The sequence below is a fragment of the Drosophila santomea genome, chromosome X (genome assembly GCF_016746245.2).
Source record: "Drosophila santomea strain STO CAGO 1482 chromosome X, Prin_Dsan_1.1, whole genome shotgun sequence".
In the NCBI taxonomy this organism is placed as follows: Eukaryota; Metazoa; Arthropoda; class Insecta; order Diptera; family Drosophilidae; genus Drosophila; species Drosophila santomea.
This window is the reverse complement of record NC_053021.2, coordinates 10614495-10630786: the sequence shown is the minus strand read 5'-3', so window position 1 is coordinate 10630786 and position 16292 is coordinate 10614495. Positions and strand designations below refer to the sequence as shown.

The 16292-nt window shown below is 49.6% G+C and overlaps 7 protein-coding genes across 7 annotated transcripts; 4 read left to right on the top strand and 3 right to left on the bottom strand.

Moving 5' to 3' along the window:
* The first annotated feature begins 1543 nt into the window (after positions 1 to 1543).
* LOC120457336 (peptidoglycan-recognition protein SA) lies at positions 1544 to 2463 on the top strand. The gene is made up of 3 exons (XM_039644843.2): positions 1544 to 1902; positions 2016 to 2134; positions 2196 to 2463. Exons 1-3 carry the CDS (start codon positions 1598 to 1600, stop codon positions 2378 to 2380), a joined length of 609 nt encoding a protein of 202 aa, XP_039500777.1. The 5' UTR covers positions 1544 to 1597; the 3' UTR covers positions 2381 to 2463.
* LOC120457335 (DNA-directed RNA polymerase II subunit RPB1) lies at positions 2464 to 10112 on the bottom strand. Its single transcript, XM_039644842.2, has 4 exons — positions 9681 to 10112; positions 6821 to 9064; positions 4512 to 6756; positions 2464 to 4379 (listed from the first exon to the last, which is right to left on the bottom strand). The coding sequence occupies exons 1-4, from the start codon at positions 9759 to 9761 to the stop codon at positions 3280 to 3282; spliced, it is 5670 nt and encodes a 1889-aa protein (XP_039500776.1). The 5' UTR covers positions 9762 to 10112; the 3' UTR covers positions 2464 to 3279.
* A 277-nt stretch (positions 10113 to 10389) lies between these two features.
* On the top strand, positions 10390 to 11198 carry LOC120456831 (transmembrane protein 242). Its single transcript, XM_039643880.2, has 3 exons — positions 10390 to 10549; positions 10653 to 10894; positions 10954 to 11198. The coding sequence occupies exons 1-3, from the start codon at positions 10483 to 10485 to the stop codon at positions 11083 to 11085; spliced, it is 441 nt and encodes a 146-aa protein (XP_039499814.1). The 5' UTR covers positions 10390 to 10482; the 3' UTR covers positions 11086 to 11198.
* A 110-nt stretch (positions 11199 to 11308) lies between these two features.
* On the bottom strand, positions 11309 to 12030 carry LOC120456830. Its single transcript, XM_039643879.2, has 2 exons — positions 11785 to 12030; positions 11309 to 11722 (listed from the first exon to the last, which is right to left on the bottom strand). Exons 1-2 carry the CDS (start codon positions 12026 to 12028, stop codon positions 11373 to 11375), a joined length of 594 nt encoding a protein of 197 aa, XP_039499813.1. The 5' UTR covers positions 12029 to 12030; the 3' UTR covers positions 11309 to 11372.
* Positions 12031 to 12253: 223 nt separating this feature from the next.
* On the top strand, positions 12254 to 13183 carry LOC120455687 (receptor expression-enhancing protein 6). Its single transcript, XM_039642095.2, has one exon. The coding sequence runs from the start codon at positions 12359 to 12361 to the stop codon at positions 13082 to 13084; it is 726 nt and encodes a 241-aa protein (XP_039498029.1). The 5' UTR covers positions 12254 to 12358; the 3' UTR covers positions 13085 to 13183.
* A 70-nt stretch (positions 13184 to 13253) lies between these two features.
* LOC120455684 (transcription factor grauzone) lies at positions 13254 to 15656 on the top strand. The gene is made up of 4 exons (XM_039642093.2): positions 13254 to 13502; positions 13567 to 14705; positions 14765 to 15149; positions 15209 to 15656. Exons 1-4 carry the CDS (start codon positions 13377 to 13379, stop codon positions 15548 to 15550), a joined length of 1992 nt encoding a protein of 663 aa, XP_039498027.1. The 5' UTR covers positions 13254 to 13376; the 3' UTR covers positions 15551 to 15656.
* LOC120455688 (enhancer of yellow 2 transcription factor) lies at positions 15619 to 16249 on the bottom strand. The gene has a single exon (XM_039642096.2). It carries the CDS (start codon positions 15999 to 16001, stop codon positions 15699 to 15701), a length of 303 nt encoding a protein of 100 aa, XP_039498030.1. The 5' UTR covers positions 16002 to 16249; the 3' UTR covers positions 15619 to 15698.
* Positions 16250 to 16292: the final 43 nt, after the last annotated feature.

The window sequence follows — 16292 nt, the reverse complement described above, 5'->3', positions numbered from 1 at the left end:
CAGCCAACAACGCCAACAAGTTGACTTGACTGCTGGCTATCGCGGTATAAATGACGCCTGACGTCATGATGTCATCGAGTGAGCGGCAGAGCAGCCGAGCAGTTGAGCAGTGAAGCAGCGGAGCGGCCAACCTTAATATTTGTAATCTTCAAGTGCAACTAGGCCCCCGGCCACGCCCCCGCCCGACACTGTTCATTAGCCGCCCACGGATTGGCAATTAAAAAGAAAGGAATTAAACTTGGTCGCCATTTGGCCAGTGGACAGTGGTGGTGGACCGGACCATCGTGGAAGCTCCTCAAACTTTTCCTCTGACTCACCGCCACCTGAGAGTGAGAATCGTGAGAAGAGTGCACTGGGAGAAGTACTAGTGCGCTTTAACGCTCACTATATACGAAGCCTTGCGTACTTTGTCTGGTACTTCAATGCATTACATTACATTACGTACTTTATCTGGTACTGCAATGTAACTTTACATTACATTACAATGTTACATTTACATTTCGAGTAACAGAATTTTTAAGTTCAACTACATATGTTATCTATATGCAAGTTACCATAATGTAAGGTTACATTATTTATAGATACCACATCTGTAGCAAATATTTCAAATTATAGTAGATCGCTTTTCTTGCCGTGCAGTTGTAAAGCACTGAGAGGGAAGGATGGTGAGTAATGCTTCTGTGGCGGAGATGACGCCGGTTACTCGTAGCCCCGCCCCAGTGGGTGGTAGTTATCGGGCAAATGGCTTTTATCAATACCACTAATAGAACCCAATGAATGAACGAGAAATTGAAGCGCAGCGCATCCAGTTGGTGTAGCGTAATGCATTTGCAATGCGGATCGCCTTCGGAGGAGAACCTTAAGCCAGAGACATGCAAATGCCCGCCATGAGTAATTCACAATTTATAGACACTGCACATCAGAATCAAGTTCATCGCATGGGGGTCAATTATTATCCGCTCTGTGAAAGAACTTTTAACTTTTCTCGAAAACCATTCATCCCAATGAAACGCCATGAATATGAAGTTAAATACGAAAAGGAAAGACAGAAACTTGTGCGCGCATTTCATTGACCTACAAAATGTATTATTTGTTTTCAGCAAAAACGATTACCATTATGTTCTATTTAAGGAATGTATACGTTTTTCCTCGCCCTTTTTTTTTAATCTATTAAGTAAATCAACGTAATACATGTCGGCATGCAAGCCTTCTATATCAGCTAGCTGTGAATTAGATTGATTCCCAGTATTTCTATGTACATATGTGCATTTCACATTTGTTTATTGCCTCTGTAGGAGCATTCGTCACTAGCTGAGCGGAAATGACAACTCAGATCGGCTTTCAACCCGTTTTGAATGCTTGTTTGGGCTTTTTGCTTGCCGCCTATCAAAAGTGATGCAAAAAAAAAAAAGAACCGAACGCGGAGATCGACGGATCGGAAGATCTGGAGATGGCTAATGGTTGGGAGTCCCCTGTGGCTGTAGAGGATCGTAAGCTCCAGAAGCTCGTAAGCTCAGATCGTTGGCCCTGATAAATGCGGCTGATAGGCCACCGAGAACAGTTCTCATCCAGCCACAGATCTTCGCACATCACCATCATGCTGGTCGTTAGATTCAGATCGCCTTGGCTTGTGGCCGTCGTGGTGGTGCTTCTGGTGGCACTCGTCTCCGCCGGAAAGTCGCGTCATCGGTCGCGTGTCAATTGCCCCACGATCAAGCTGAAGCGGCAGTGGGGCGGCAAGCCATCGTTGGGACTCCACTACCAGGTGCGTCCCATCCGCTACGTGGTCATCCATCACACGGTCACCGGCGAGTGCAGCGGACTGGTCAAGTGCGCCGAGATTCTGCAGAACATGCAGGCCTATCATCAGAACGACCTGGATTACCACGATATTAGTTACAAGTAAGTGTGGTACTATACTACATACGTATGTCAAGAAGAACAGTTTCAACCTTCGCTTAGAAGATGTGAATTTCGTAATTATCTCTGACTATTTTGATAACGATCCCTTCCAGCTTTCTGATCGGCAGCGACGGAATTGTATACGAGGGCACTGGCTGGGGATTACGAGGAGCCCACACCTATGGATACAATGCCAATGGCACGGGCATAGCCTTTATCGGCAACTTTGTGGGTAAGTTGTTAGTTGATATTATCCTCTATGTGTAGCACTAAATGCTCATAATCTCCGACAGACAAGCTGCCAACGGATGCAGCTCTCCAGGCAGCCAAGGATCTGCTGGCCTGCGGAGTGCAACAGGGGGAGTTGAGCGAGGATTACGCCCTGATAGCCGGCTCCCAGGTGATCAGCACCCAGAGTCCCGGACTGACGCTATACAACGAGATCCAGGAGTGGCCGCACTGGCTCTCAAATCCGTAAATCGAATACGAAGAATTGCAGTTAGACGCCAGCATAAACAACACATCAGTTTAGTTATGAAAAAACGCCATATAAAATCCCTATGTTGTTGAGTATTTTTTTTTGGGTTTATTTTTTTTATATTTTTCTACTTTGTTTTTTGTGTCATAATTTACAAAAAGGTTTCGGTCATAAAAATATATATGAATATATAGGTAGTGTATGCATGCCTTCGGTCTTATGCTTTTATGCGTAGTTACGCAACTTTCTGGGCAGCAGGCATAACTTTTGGGTGCGAGCGATAACATATTGCTGACGAAAACAACTGATCGGGTTAATTAGGATTTAGGAATTATGGTATATGGAAAACGCTAGATATAGTGTTTGGTCTTGACTTTTTTAAATCCCGCACTTGAGTTATACCGACTGGTTGTCCTTAATAACTAGGGTCTTGCTTCTAACTTTAGGCCACATAAGAATAGGGATGTAAAAAAAAAAGTGAAAGTACTCTGCAGAATGGTAACAAGAAACTTTCAGTTAATAAACAATTGCATACAATAGGTAGTGCCAAGAATTACATTCGCATCCTTTTGGTGAGGGAATCATCAATTACCGTGTAAGCATTGTAGCTTGAGTCAATTTGTGCAAGTAGAAAGGGCTTCGAATTCACTTCTCTGTTAAACGCTTAACCAGAAACCAAATTCAAAACTGTTTGCCTATTTATACAAATTTCTTGAAACTGCTTATGCCAACAGTAATGAATTATCTATGAGAGACCTATCAGCTGTATGCAGACTTGATATTGTTAAATTCACCCTCTCCGCTACGATCGACCGCCTGATCGTAGTCGGTGCTTAACTACGGCTCGACCGTCCCGGGGATCGGGCCGTGCTGGGGGAGCTACCCCCGTCCTCCCTTCCTCAGTCGTCGCTCTCCTCGAACGTTGGACTGCTGGGCGAGTAGGCCGGACTCGTGGGACTATAGTGTGATGGCGCCGTTGGCGAGTACATCGGCGACGTGGGAGAGTAGTTACGGGCCGTGGGCGTGTACGTTGGAGAGGTGGGCGAGTACTTGGTGCTGCTCGGCGAGTAGATGGACATGTTCGGCGAGTATCGTGGGCTCGTCGCCGAATATGTCGATCCTGTTGGGCTGTACTGGTTGGAGGGTGAGTGCTGTGGCGAGCTGGGTGAGTACAGCGGTGAGGTCGGCGAGTACTTAGGCGAAGCAGGCGAGTACTGCGGCGATCCTGGCGTATATTGTGGCGATCCTGGAGACCCATCGTACGACGGTGATGGCGGCGAGTACGTCGGCGATGTCGGCGAGTACTTCACACCCGTCTGCGAGTAAGCTGGCGAGGCTGGAGAATAGTGCGGCGACGCTGAGTAGTTCGGACTTGTCGGCGAGTATGAAGGTGTCACGGGCGTGTAGTTCGGACTCGTTGGCGAGTACGAAGGCGATGTGGGCGAATAGCAAGGCGACGTTGGCGAGTACGAAGGACTCGACGGCGAGTACGATGGTGATGTCGGCGAGTAGGATGGTGAATTTGGTGAGTAGTTGGACGAGCTGGGCGAGTACGCATTGCCCGGCGAGTAAATGTTGCTACCACTGCCCGCAAACGACGGACTCGACTGGAAGGGCGGCGTTGGCGAGTATACCGGGGATGTTGGCGAATATCCCGATGAAGATGGCGAGTAGCCCGTCGACTGGGGATTGAAATTTGGCGTTGTCGAGGCGTAACGCGGACTTGCAGACGCATAAAGCGGCGATGTCGGCGAATAGTTCGGACTTGAGGGCGAGTAATTGGGCGAGGCTCCGCCGGGAGAAGATGCCGTGTAGTTCGGACTTGTTGGTGAATAAGAGGGAGAAACACTCGGCGAGGCTGGGAAGTACGGCGACATCGAAGGGCCCGGTGAACTGGGTGATGAACCCGGATGTGCGGGCGACCAGCTAGGCGACATTCCGGACGCATCCGACGCAGCCGAGGGCGAGAAACTGGGACCGCCAGGAGTCATGGCACTCACTGCAAACACAAGAAAGAAAAAGATTAAATATTTTCGGCAAGCGAATCAAAAAAGATAATTAACAAGCGATACAGCGTTGCTGGATCAAGAAAATATTAGGAAAGCAATAGATAGATATTGAAAGTACTTACCGTGGCCGGGTGGAGAGAAGTATCGCGGCGTGTTGCAGTTAACCCACGGCGTCATTGGTGGCGTCATGCTCGGTGTAGATCCACCGCCAATGAACATAGCGGCGCCGCCCAGCATGCTGCTGCCCAACGTGTTGGGAATCTCGATGCCAAAGCGACACTTCTCTGCATCGAGCAGAAGGTCAAAGCAGCCGGTACCCATTTTGGGCAGCTGTCCCATGATAATGTTCTCAGATACACCCCTCATGGGATCCGTTTCTGCGTGAGCGGCGGCATCCATCAGCACGTCCACTGTCTCCTCGAAGGAGCAACGCATAAGGGCACCAGTGTCTTGCCTGTTGATGCCGTGACGGGTGATGGCCATTAGATGACCCTTGGCGGTCATTACATCGCACAACAGGGCCAAGTGACGATAGTTCACGTACAGGCCGTAGAACTGCAGCACGGCGTTCATCTCCTTTTCGACAGACTTTCGCACCGCCTCGATGCCCAGCACCTGGAAGATCTCGCAGATATCGTTGGAGGATGTTCGGATTGGGTCCACGTCACGCTCAGACAGCACTTTCATCATCGATGTGCCATCCGTCTCGAGCAGCCACTCTCCAATGGCCTTGAACTCTCCGGTCTCAGTGATCACGATACGCTTCTTGCTGTCGGTCTGTGGCAGATGCATGTACACCTTGCCGATGGCTTCGATGCCCTGCAGTGTCATGTCCGACAGCATGTTGGCCTCAATGCAGCGCAGGAACATGTCGTCCTCCATCTTGTCGACGGCCTCGTCTTCGTCCTGGAACTTGTTCTCCTCGTTGTTCATGATCCTAATGCGCAGCACCAGCTTATCAGCGTTGTCGTCATTGAAGATGCAATTAAGATCCTCCCCGAAGCCCACGTTGATCTTCTCCGCAATCTGCTCCATGGTCAGCTTCTTGTCCGTCATCCGCTTGCGGTCCAACTCAATACGTAGCAACCAGGGTGAAATGCGTGTGGGATCAAAGTCCGGCATTTCGTAGTAGACATTTACGAACTCTTGATCCTCGGATATCACCGTTCTCTGCGGATCCGGATCGTAGTAAATAGCCGTGTTGGCCGTTACCTTGCGCAGCGTGGTATGCTCCAGGCGGCACAGTACGTTCTTGGCCTTCTCAGCATCGCGGGCAGCACCGCCAGTAAGGAAAACGGTTAGCGACGGAGCTTTGGGTTTCTTGGATATGTTGATGATCTCCTTGAGACGCGGCACACCCAGTGTTACGTTCTTTGAAGACACACCAGCGAAATGGAAGGTGTTCAGTGTCATCTGAGTAGCGGGCTCACCCAAACTCTGGGCAGCCAGGGCGCCCACCATCTCGCCGGGATTGGCCTGCGCCTGCTGGAAACGCGTCTCGATTTCTCCGATCAACCACTCAAATGCCTCTGTGGACAGACGGAACTCTTCTGACACGTATTTCGTACACAGTGTCGAGCGGATTAGGCACTGGAATAGCAACGTGGCGTTCTCGTTGGCTTGCTTGGAAATACGATCATTTCCCGTGACAATGACACACCTTTCTAGTAATCCCTTGACGCCCTTGATCACACGCATAGGCGACAGATCCGTGGGCAGGCGCTTGTTGATGTGGAAGATCTTCTGTACATTCCAGATCATACGCTGCAGGTTGCACGGCAGTACCACCTTGGAATCGCCGTTGGGAAAGATTTGTCTCAAACTGTCGCGATCGCCAACCAAATGATCCCACTCTGCCTCCAGTTCTTGAATGGCTTCGCTGCTGTCGGTCATCTCCTTAATCACATCGTCCGTAAATACCTTCCTCATGTATCGCTCGTTGCTCCAGTCAAATTTGAAGCGCTTTTCAAACGCCTTGTTCGACAGTTTCACCGTGGGCATATTCTGGAACTCCACCAGCTCGCCACACAGACCGTCCTCGCCGTAACGCAGCTGAATCAGTTGACCCACGGAGTTACGCACTGTACCGTCGTAGTTTACCATCACCGACTCCATAGCCTTTATAAGACGACGCTGGATGTAACCGGTTTCAGCTGTCTTTACAGCAGTATCGATAAGACCCTCACGACCACCCATGGCGTGGAAATAAAACTCAGAGGGAGTCAGGCCAGCAAGATACGAATTCTCCACGAAACCACGGGACTCAGGACCGTAATCGTCTTTGATAAAGTGGGGAAGAGTGCGCTTGCGGAAACCGTAGGGGATTCGCTTACCCTCCACGTTCTGCTGACCCACACAAGCAATAACCTATAATATAAATATGCCAACACATTAAATGAGTTCGAAAGGAAATCGCTAGTCAGTAACTCACCTGTGAGATATTAATGTTGGAACCCTTGGAACCAGACACCACCATAGCTTTTAGATTGTTGTACTCAGTGAGAGATTTCTTGGCTGAACCACCAGTCTTGTCACGAGCATCGTTTAGGATACGGTTCACCTTGTTCTCGAATGTCTGACGCAGAGTATTACCCGGCGTGGGCTCCAGCTCCATGTTGTGGGCCTTCTGGATAACGTTTATCACGTCGTCCTTGGCCTTCTTGATGGCCTGCTGGATCTCGTTATAGGTCTGCGGATCGGCAATGGTGTCACCAATACCAATACTATGGCCCTCGAGTAGCAGCCAATTGTTGATCACGGTTTGAATGTTGCCATAAAACCGGCCAGCGATGTCGTGACCAAGTTCAAGGAAACAAATATGTAGCAGCGATCCGGCTGAAGTACCCAGGGTCTTCTTGCAGAGAATGCCCATGATAAGTTCGCCGTGCTCCACCATTACCTTGGTGTCACCGGGCGAGATCCACTTGTACGGTCCATCGTCCTCCTCGTCCGGATGCGTGGAATGCGTGCGTATCATGTTCACGTTGCCGGGGATGATCAGGGAGAAGATCTGTTTGCCCGTCCACAGGGGACGCGGTTTCAGGATGCATGGTTGTGGCATTTTACCGTCCCACGTGGGCAGGAACATGAGCAGATTCATCACCTGCTCGCGCGTGATGAATACATCGCGCTTGGTCATCTTTCGCACCGCAGTCAGAGTGTCCTGCACGATACCCATGACGGGTTTGTTCGCCTGCGGAGTGATGATCTGTCTGGGTGTGATATGAATGTTCTCCACCTCGGCACGCGTCTCCATGGACTGCGGAACGTGCAAATTCATCTCATCGCCGTCGAAATCGGCATTGTAGGGCGATGTACACGAGAGGTTCATGCGGAACGTCGACCAGGGCAGCACTTTCACCCTGTGACCCATCATACTCATTTTGTGCAGCGTGGGCTGTCGGTTGAAGATCACCAGATCGTCGTCGCGCAAATGCCGCTCCACCTTGTAGCCGCACTGCAGATGTAGGTCAGAGGATTTCGGATGAAAGCGAAGATCAATACGCTCGCCATTGTCGCGCACAATGTACTTGGCACCCGGGTACTGTGAGTTACCTCGGCGCACAAGCTCCTGCATGCGATCGATGTTGAAGGGAGTGACCAGCTCGGGGAAGGTCAGATTCTGGGCAATGGAACGCGGTACACCGACCTGATCGATACGCAGATTTGGATCGGGTGTGATGACAGTACGAGCGGAGAAGTCCACACGTTTGCCCATCAAATTGCCACGAATCCTACCTTCCTTACCCTTGAGACGCGCCTTGATGGCTTTGAGGGGTTTTCCCGACTTTTGCATAGCCCTGGGCATGCCGGGCATATCGTTGTCCACCAGCGTCGCGACGTGGAACTGCAACATCTTGATGTTCTCCTGGATCACGTGCGCCGCCGCTCCACTGGCCTCGTTCTTACGCAGCTCATTGTTTGCTTTGATGATATCGGACAGCTTGTGCGTCAAATCGTCCTGATTCTTGGCTGCACCGAACATCACAACTGCGGGTCGCACGGCCAACGGTGGAACAGGCAGTACAGTCACGATCATCCAATCGGGACGCGCATATTTGGGGTCCATGCCCAGAATAAAGCACTCCTCGTCGGTGATATGCTTGAGAATTTCCCAAACACGCTCCGCCGAGACCACAATCTTCTTCTCCTGCGAATCCTCGTTCTGATGCTTCCACTCGGCCGTGAGATCCAGTCCTGTTCGCCGGATAGACGGCTGGTAGTGACCGCAACCGCCGTGGCCGGGCTTTTTGTTTGGATCTGGCTGCTGGTTCTCCTTGGTGAGATCCATGTCCTCGCCGCCCTCGCAAATCGTCTTACCCTTGCAAAGATCATAGACGTAGGCCAGGCGCTTACGCGGCTGTCCCTTGGACTTCATCACGATCTCCTTGATCTTCGGATTGTGCGGCGAGACCAGCATTTTGGAGCAGTAGAAGCACACACATCGCAAAATCTTGATTGTCTTGGTGATGAAGCCGATGTGGAACACTGGTTTGGCCAGGTCGATGTGTCCAAAGTGTCCGGGGCACTCGGTCATGTTGCCGGCGCACGTCTGACAGCGCGAGGTCCTGTCTATTACGCCCTGGCGCGGATCCATCAATCCGCCCAGCTTCGGACGTCCGCCCTCCATCGTCTCCGCAAACTGGACGCCACCTTCGGTGACGGACATTCGACGCTGCAATCAGGAAGGAAGCAACATATGTGGGTTAACAACGGTCGAATTCGTAAAGTGTATGCCGTATTGATTTGATAAACAGGTGCTTGAAGGGTCATAGCTTGATAAAAAAAACTTGATGTCTGTGATTTTTGACAGTAATTGTCGATTCTGAGTCACTTATACTTAAGGTGGTTATATATATTTTGTACGAACAATATCCCAGGAGATAAATAACAAATATACCTTCTCTATGTAATATGTTTATTATGCTTTATTGACAATTAATAATAATATTCCACCAGTAAATCGTAGTTCGCTCATGGTGGTGCTGGATTTTATACCAGGACTACTTCGAGGACTACTTTCCACCTAGATAAACACTCCAATTCATGAACTATCTGTGTTTGTTTGTAGTTTTGATCGTTTTTATAATATAAAACCTCCTGTTCCTGTTCCATTTTAGAGTAACCTTGCAAGAAAATACACTGGGATGCATGTGTACATGGAATAATACCCATTTATTTAGATGCACAATATGCGTTTGCCAATTTAATGGAGTGCTATTTTTGCGTTTACAAAAATGTTCAATTTTTCAATATGGCGTCGAACGGAGGAATCTGTGAGCTGCACTTACAATTTCATCAGGTGACAAAATGCCAAACTGTACGCGCTTCACCTGGCGCAGTGGCGCCTTCGAATCCGTGGTGGTGCTCATCCTGGTCGTCGGCGGTGGTGGTGGCCACTAGACCGGCAGAGCCACTGGCGACAGAAAGTGGTTTTTTCCCCTACTTTGGTTTTGCGTTTTCTGCTGCGTCGTCACACTTTTCACCTCGTGCGAAAGACAAGGGAAACGAAACGGCTGGGAGAGGAAAAGGAGGAGATCGCACGACACGGATGGCCAAAAACAAGGCTGGGTAAACAATCACAGTTTGTTGCTAGCACCCTGGCCGTGCATTCTTTAACTATCGGTCGCTACAGGCGGTTGCGAATGCGAATTACCCCGTTTTTTAGACGCGATGCGATGTGAAAACGCGGACAACGCCGACCGAAAAGTGTGACTGCAGGGGCGCAGCGGCATAACACCGCAGCGGAATACGGTCATGCTAACCGTGCTGCCGGCTAGTTTGAAACGGCCGATTTCAGCTATATTCAGTTTAGCATTTAATAATTTATTAAGTAATTTAGCTGCAACACATTCAAATCCAATTGACTTTGATAATCTATAATAAAAGCTAGCAACGGTTGATAATTTTTAACCAACTTTCAGCATCTCACTTTTAGCTTTCTTTCTGGCCATGTTAGCACCTCCCAGAAAGGGTCAGGTGGCAACTCTGGCAACAGTGTTGGCGGTCAAGAGCGGTCAAGCAATCAGCTGTGTTGTGCGATCCAATTTGGGCAGCAGAAGTTACGACAATAATAAATTGCAATTGAGAAGGATGAGCGAGGCCGGCACCAACGCGGATGCAGTGGCGGCCGAGAAGGAGCGCAAGTTTCGCATCCAGGGTGGGTGATTGTCCAAACCCGTCAGGCAGTTACACATACAAACACACACATATTAGACAGAACCTGACTGGAGTACACCTTCACTTCATCCTCCACTTTGCAGCCGCCGCCTTTCTGGGCTTGGTGGGCGGGGTGTCCGCTCTGTTTGGCTTCTCGCGCACGCTGGCCACCGCCAAGAAGACGGATAGCAAGGTCCTCCAGCAGGCTGGAACCCGGCAAGGCATGATACTGATGGACGAGGGCGCCACCTTAGCCCTGCGGGCACTGGGCTGGGGCACACTGTACGCCGTGATGGGCACCGGCGCCTTCTGCTACGGCTTCTGGAAGCTATCTGGAGCCAAAGATGTGGGTATTGTCTAGGTTTGTTCAAAGAATTAACTTTAACTCTTTCGTTTCTTTCGCAGTTCCAGGAGTTTCGCCTCAAGATGGGCAATGCACTGCCAAGAATCACCAAGGACGAACCACCAGCCAGCCGCACCGATTTCGAGAGTCTCACGGACCTCATGAAATACCTGGCAGCCTGGAACAAAGAATGAGCAGCTCACAAATATACACACAATTTAAGTTAAACCTTACGCCTAAATAGCTCAGATCATGAAACGAAACTTTTGTTAACTTCAGTTTACATACAGTTGATATTTTCACGATGTATGATCGGTTTTCATTACTTTTTGTCAGGCTCGAAGGCATCCAGATGTCATGTGAATTGCAACTTGGGGAATTACATATTAGGGTAGAAATAAATATAAGGCAAGTTCCTACAATCTTAGCAGTCTTAATTTACTTTATCGACATTTACTATTTACTTATATCTATGCATAGCTTAGGACCTTCGTTGGCCGGCCAAATTCTGGTGTATAGCGTTGTTAATCATGGTGTTTCTCATATACAGGTAATGATCCTCCAAATTGCACTGCAGCTCCATCATGTCCTCGTGCTCCGCCTGAAATCGGATGGCCGAATTTGTAAAAGCCAATGAGCCTCGCACGAAGTTCTGCAAATTGGGGCCCTGATCTAGGTGACGTTGCTGCTCCTTGTTGGGCTGGAAGTTAACCTTTCGGTTGTCCGTGTCCAGAGCCGCATGCATCACGAAGTCAAAGAACTTTTGCTGCTCCTTCTGGGCGCGCTCCTTGTACTGCTGCACCTCGTTCTCCTCACAGCTGGGTTCCCAGACTGAAAGTGCATAAGTACATCAATCAAAAAATAATTTAATTTGCCACCAGGATTCCACTTACTTTCGTCCAGGTCAATGTTAAACAAAGTGCTTGCTTCGTAGCGACGCGGTTTCAAAGTGGCCTCCAGTTGGGCGGGCACGTCCTTGAGATCGATGTCGGAGAGATCACCGCACGACAGATCGTGGGCACTCATATTGCTCACGTTTTTCAGTACGTCACTACGGCGTACGGATTTTATTAATTTTTCTGGACTTTCGGCTGGCTCCATCGCGTCGCTTCGTTTATATTGCGTTTTTAAATCCATAATCGCTTGTCAACACTAATTGTATAACCAGTGATGCCACTTCTTTTCAACGTAATACGCTTATAGCCTTTTTCAAGCCAAATTTATTCATTTTATTAATTTATTGGAAAATAGCTCTGTCTTTATTAAAAAGACAAAAAAACTCCATTAAAAAAGCTGTAAGGAATTAATCATTTTGTGAATGCAAAGCAGGCCTATCGTTAGCAATCATATCTCAGTTTATTGTATATGTTCAAGTAGCCAACACAAACCAACCAAGTCAAGAACCAAAACCAAGCTATATACTTTTTTCAAAATCCAAAATTAAAAAATATTTCGAAATTGTAAAAAATGATTTATGCGAACGCGGTGTACATTGTGTCCCTGCTGGTGGGCTGTTTCTATCCAGCATTCGCGTCCTACAAGATCCTGAACAATCAGAAGCGTAACGACAATGATCTTCGCGGGTGGTTGACCTACTGGATCGCCTATGGAGTTTACGTGGCTTTTGATTTTTTCACAGCGGGTCTGGTGGCATTCATTCCATTTCTAAGCGAGTTCAAGCTGCTCCTCCTGCTCTGGATGCTGCCTACTGTGGGCGGTGGCAATGAGGTGATCTACGAGGAATTCCTGCGATCCTTCTTTAGCTGCAACGAGTCCTTCGATCAGGTCCTCACCCGTGTCACCTTGGCTGGCAGTGAATTGGTGGGCCAACTAGTTGGCTCCGTTCTTGGCCATTTGATGATCTTGGCAGATACCTATCTTCTTCCCCGCGGGCATCGTCCTGCCCTCCAAATTACCCCCAGCATCGAGGATCTAGTCAACGATGTGATAGCCAAGAGACAGCTGGAAGAGAAGCGGAAACAAATAGATAACCTATCCGATACCATCACCGAGATTATGGGAGACAAGACCGATTTAAGTAAGGATCTGCTGAACGGATCTGAATCCGATGTACTGGTCCTTAAGGAGCATATTTCCAAGCCCAAGGAGAAACCTAAAACGCCGCCGAAGCCAATGCGTCAGCCAACATCGAGCAACCAGCATGAAATGAATCTTCAGCCGCAGTTTGTGTAATAGCAATAGATGTCAATATCAGAATTAAGAACTTTCGAATATCGTACATCTCAGAAATAAGCTAATCATACCGCAATAAATTTATAATAGTACATTCAATTTGATTGAACTCAGTTACAAATTATTGGTAATTTTTTTAGCTAGTTCTTAAGCTTTTTTTTGTTTGTACCATCATATGCGGCAGTCTCTGTTCGCGGTCCGGCAACGCCCACAAAACAAAACTCAGCAACGAATCAAAAACAGCTGCATTTAACGCGATTCGACTCGGGATTTGTGTCCTTCCTTTTATGAGATGATATGCCGACTCTGCCTGGAGGATGCTGAGCACGGGGTGCCCATTTTCGGGCAGGAATCGCCAGTGGGGCAACCGGCGCTTCGCCAGCTTGCCGAGCTGATCGAGCGACATCTGCTGCTGGTGGTGAGTAGAGTTGGACTTTCCTACCCGAAAGACGTTTTTTCTAATTCAATTTAATCTTTTTTAGTTGGCGGATAACGATGCAGTGTCCACGTGCCTGTGCAACCGCTGCTGGCGGCAGCTGGTCGAAATCGAGCACTTCTGTTCCATGGTGGCGGAGAAGCAGCGGTCGCTGCACCGCTCCCTGCAGCTTAAAACGGAGTTGCCGGAGCTGCCCGAACTGACGGAGCCGGAGCCCGCCCTGGTTGTGTGGAACACAGAGTCTCCGATCGAGCCAAAGCTTAGCTACGAGGGCGATGACATTAAGGACCACATACTGTGCGAGCCCGTCATCGACGCCTTGTCAGCGGGCGATGAAAAGGACAGTGACTATGGCGACACCTTTGAGCCGGACTTTGAGCCGGAATCGCAGCCGGATGAAGAAGAGCCCGAGCCGGATCCGGTGAAACCACGCCCCCGAGGAAGGCCGCGCAAAACGGCGCTGCAGCAAACGCATCAGATCATCAAAAGGAAGTACGAGAAGCGCAAACAGCAGAACAAGGCCAAGATCACAGAGTTATCATTGAGGGAATCAAGGGCCCGGCAAAGGGAGCTCAAACGCAGCAGTGCTGGAGCAGAGGACGATCAGGATGGCGACGAAGACGAAGAGGAGGAAGAGGATGCCAGGGGCGAGCTAACTCCAGATGCCGATGAACAGCCAAAGCCTCGCGGCAAACGTGGTCGACCCAAGACCAAGAAACTGATCACCGGCGACGATAATGATGATCCCTCGGAGGCGCCCGTCAAGCGCAGCAGCATTAAGGAAATGGACGACTATATAGCCGCCAATGTTAAGCTGGACTGCGCCATTTGCGCAGCCCCGCTAGAGGACTTTAACGATCTCAAGCGCCACTTTCGCGTGGAGCACGATTGCACCGGCTATGTGAAGTGTTGCAATAATCGGTACAAGAAGCGGACGCTGTACGTCGACCATTTGCACTGCCACAAGGATCCCCAGTACTTTAGCTGCCAGAGCTGCCGCAAGAACTTCCTTAACCGCAACAGTCAGGTGATGCACATGCTGCGCTTTCATTCGCAGCAGCAGGAGCTGGTCCACCAGTGCGCCATCTGCGAGGCGCGCTTTGCCAAGAAATTCCTGCTGACCATGCACCTAAAGGGACACAAGGGCACCGAGCGTCCCGAGGTGTGCGACACCTGCAGCAAGACGTGAGTGGCACTAGATTGGCAGGCAAATCCCCTAATGCGTTACTCTCTCACTTTCGCAGATTCCGCACCAAGTTCGAGCTAAGTGCCCATGTAAAGCGCATGCATGCGGCGGATTTTACGCCCATCATATGCGACATTTGCGGTACACACTTCAGGAGCAAGGCCAACTTCCTCATCCACAAGAAGGCGCTGCATCCGGACGGGCCCGTGGCGGAGGTGCAGTGTACCCTGTGCGGCCGCTGGCTGCGGGACGAACGGAGCCTGCGCAAGCATCTGGCACGCCACGATGACCGCGACGGCGACACCAAGTACCGATGCCTGCTCTGCAATGCAGAGAAGTCATCCCGTGCCGCACTCAGCAGCCACATGCGGTACCATCACTCCGCCAAGCGGCACAAGTGCAGTCTCTGCGACAAGGAGTTTAAGCTGCCGCGGGCATTAGCCGTGAGTTGACCGGAGTATAAGATTCTGATCGGGCTAATCCCAGACCGTTTTTATTCCAGGAGCACATGGCCACTCACACAGGCATCGATCTGTACCAATGCCAGTTCTGCACACGCACCTTCAAGTCTCACGCCAACATGCACAACCACAAGAAGAAGATGCATCCCAACGACTGGGTGAGAAAGTACTCGCAGCCCAGCAGTAGCATTACCTCCACAGCGGCTCCAGTTGCTCTCCCCAATCATCCTAACCAGATTGCTCCTCCAGCGGCAGTTCCAGCCAACTTAGCCGGACACATGCTGCCCCCACTTGGTGGCATTGCCAAGTCGCTGATTGAAATACCCGATACCGAGGGTTTCGACTTTGTCAGCAACAGCTCCGTGTGCCCCACGCCCGACTGAATTTCTGTGTGTGTGTTTGGTGTCTGTCTCTGCTAATTTGTGTAAACGTTCCCTGGTCGGGATTTATGTATAAAATCGTACAAATAAACTTTATTAATATAAAAAGCTTATTGCGCTTACATAAAATGTATGTATATGTAAGTTAAAGCTAGGGCTCTTCCTCCGCTTCGTCGGCCTCCTCATTCTCCGTGAGAATGGTGCGAATCTTCATTAGCAGTTCCTTTTTGACGGCATCCGGCACCAGGGTGCGAGCCTTCGGCGTCACCTCAGTGATCAACTGCTCCACGGTGAAGCTGTTGTTGGTGCCCTTCTCCAGCAGGATGTTGCGGCACATCAGGCGCACCTCGTCCCGCCAGCCACACTCCGTGAGACGGCTACAGAGCAAGTCCTTGATCTTGGAACGGTCCCCAGTAAGCACCGTGTACTGGTCAACAGCGGCAGAAACGCTCATCCTAGTGTCGCGAGAATCTATTCTTGCAAATTACAAACTTAATTTTCCTTTTCCGAGTCCTTGTCGATTCATCTGCGTCTGCTCTTTCGCTTATTTTCGCTGCGTCTGTCTATCTTTTTGTTTTTCGATTTGTTGTTGCTGTGATGTCGCCACTGTGGTCATCGCAAACAGTCTGACTGCTTTCTAGCTAGTTTTTCAGATGCAGATTTTAACCATAAAATAAGTAGAATTAATAAAGAGAAATATATATATAGTTTTAATGGTAATTAATTTTAAGTGGAATTCGTATGC

Excerpts from the sequence above, each read along its gene's own strand:
- LOC120457336 (XM_039644843.2), top strand. The coding sequence starts at position 1,598 with ATGCTGGTCGTTAGATTCAGATCGCCTTGGCTTGTGGCCGTCGTGGTG. Across the intron at positions 1,903-2,015 it reads TACCACGATATTAGTTACAA|CTTTCTGATCGGCAGCGACG; the intron begins GTAAGTGTGGTA and ends GATCCCTTCCAG. Across the intron at positions 2,135-2,195 it reads CTTTATCGGCAACTTTGTGG|ACAAGCTGCCAACGGATGCA; the intron begins GTAAGTTGTTAG and ends AATCTCCGACAG.
- LOC120457335 (XM_039644842.2), bottom strand. The coding sequence starts at position 9,761 with ATGAGCACCACCACGGATTCGAAGGCGCCACTGCGCCAGGTGAAGCGC. Across the intron at positions 9,065-9,680 it reads TTTTGTCACCTGATGAAATT|CGTCGAATGTCCGTCACCGA; the intron begins GTAAGTGCAGCT and ends TCCTGATTGCAG. Across the intron at positions 4,380-4,511 it reads CTTCTCTCCACCCGGCCACG|TGAGTGCCATGACTCCTGGC; the intron begins GTAAGTACTTTC and ends TTGTGTTTGCAG.
- LOC120456831 (XM_039643880.2), top strand. The coding sequence starts at position 10,483 with ATGAGCGAGGCCGGCACCAACGCGGATGCAGTGGCGGCCGAGAAGGAG. Across the intron at positions 10,550-10,652 it reads GCGCAAGTTTCGCATCCAGG|CCGCCGCCTTTCTGGGCTTG; the intron begins GTGGGTGATTGT and ends TCCACTTTGCAG. Across the intron at positions 10,895-10,953 it reads AGCTATCTGGAGCCAAAGAT|TTCCAGGAGTTTCGCCTCAA; the intron begins GTGGGTATTGTC and ends TTTCTTTCGCAG.
- LOC120456830 (XM_039643879.2), bottom strand. The coding sequence starts at position 12,028 with ATGGATTTAAAAACGCAATATAAACGAAGCGACGCGATGGAGCCAGCC. Across the intron at positions 11,723-11,784 it reads TAACATTGACCTGGACGAAA|TCTGGGAACCCAGCTGTGAG; the intron begins GTAAGTGGAATC and ends ATGCACTTTCAG.
- LOC120455687 (XM_039642095.2), top strand. The coding sequence starts at position 12,359 with ATGATTTATGCGAACGCGGTGTACATTGTGTCCCTGCTGGTGGGCTGT.
- LOC120455684 (XM_039642093.2), top strand. The coding sequence starts at position 13,377 with ATGATATGCCGACTCTGCCTGGAGGATGCTGAGCACGGGGTGCCCATT. Across the intron at positions 13,503-13,566 it reads AGCGACATCTGCTGCTGGTG|TTGGCGGATAACGATGCAGT; the intron begins GTGAGTAGAGTT and ends AATCTTTTTTAG. Across the intron at positions 15,150-15,208 it reads AGCTGCCGCGGGCATTAGCC|GAGCACATGGCCACTCACAC; the intron begins GTGAGTTGACCG and ends TTTTTATTCCAG.
- LOC120455688 (XM_039642096.2), bottom strand. The coding sequence starts at position 16,001 with ATGAGCGTTTCTGCCGCTGTTGACCAGTACACGGTGCTTACTGGGGAC.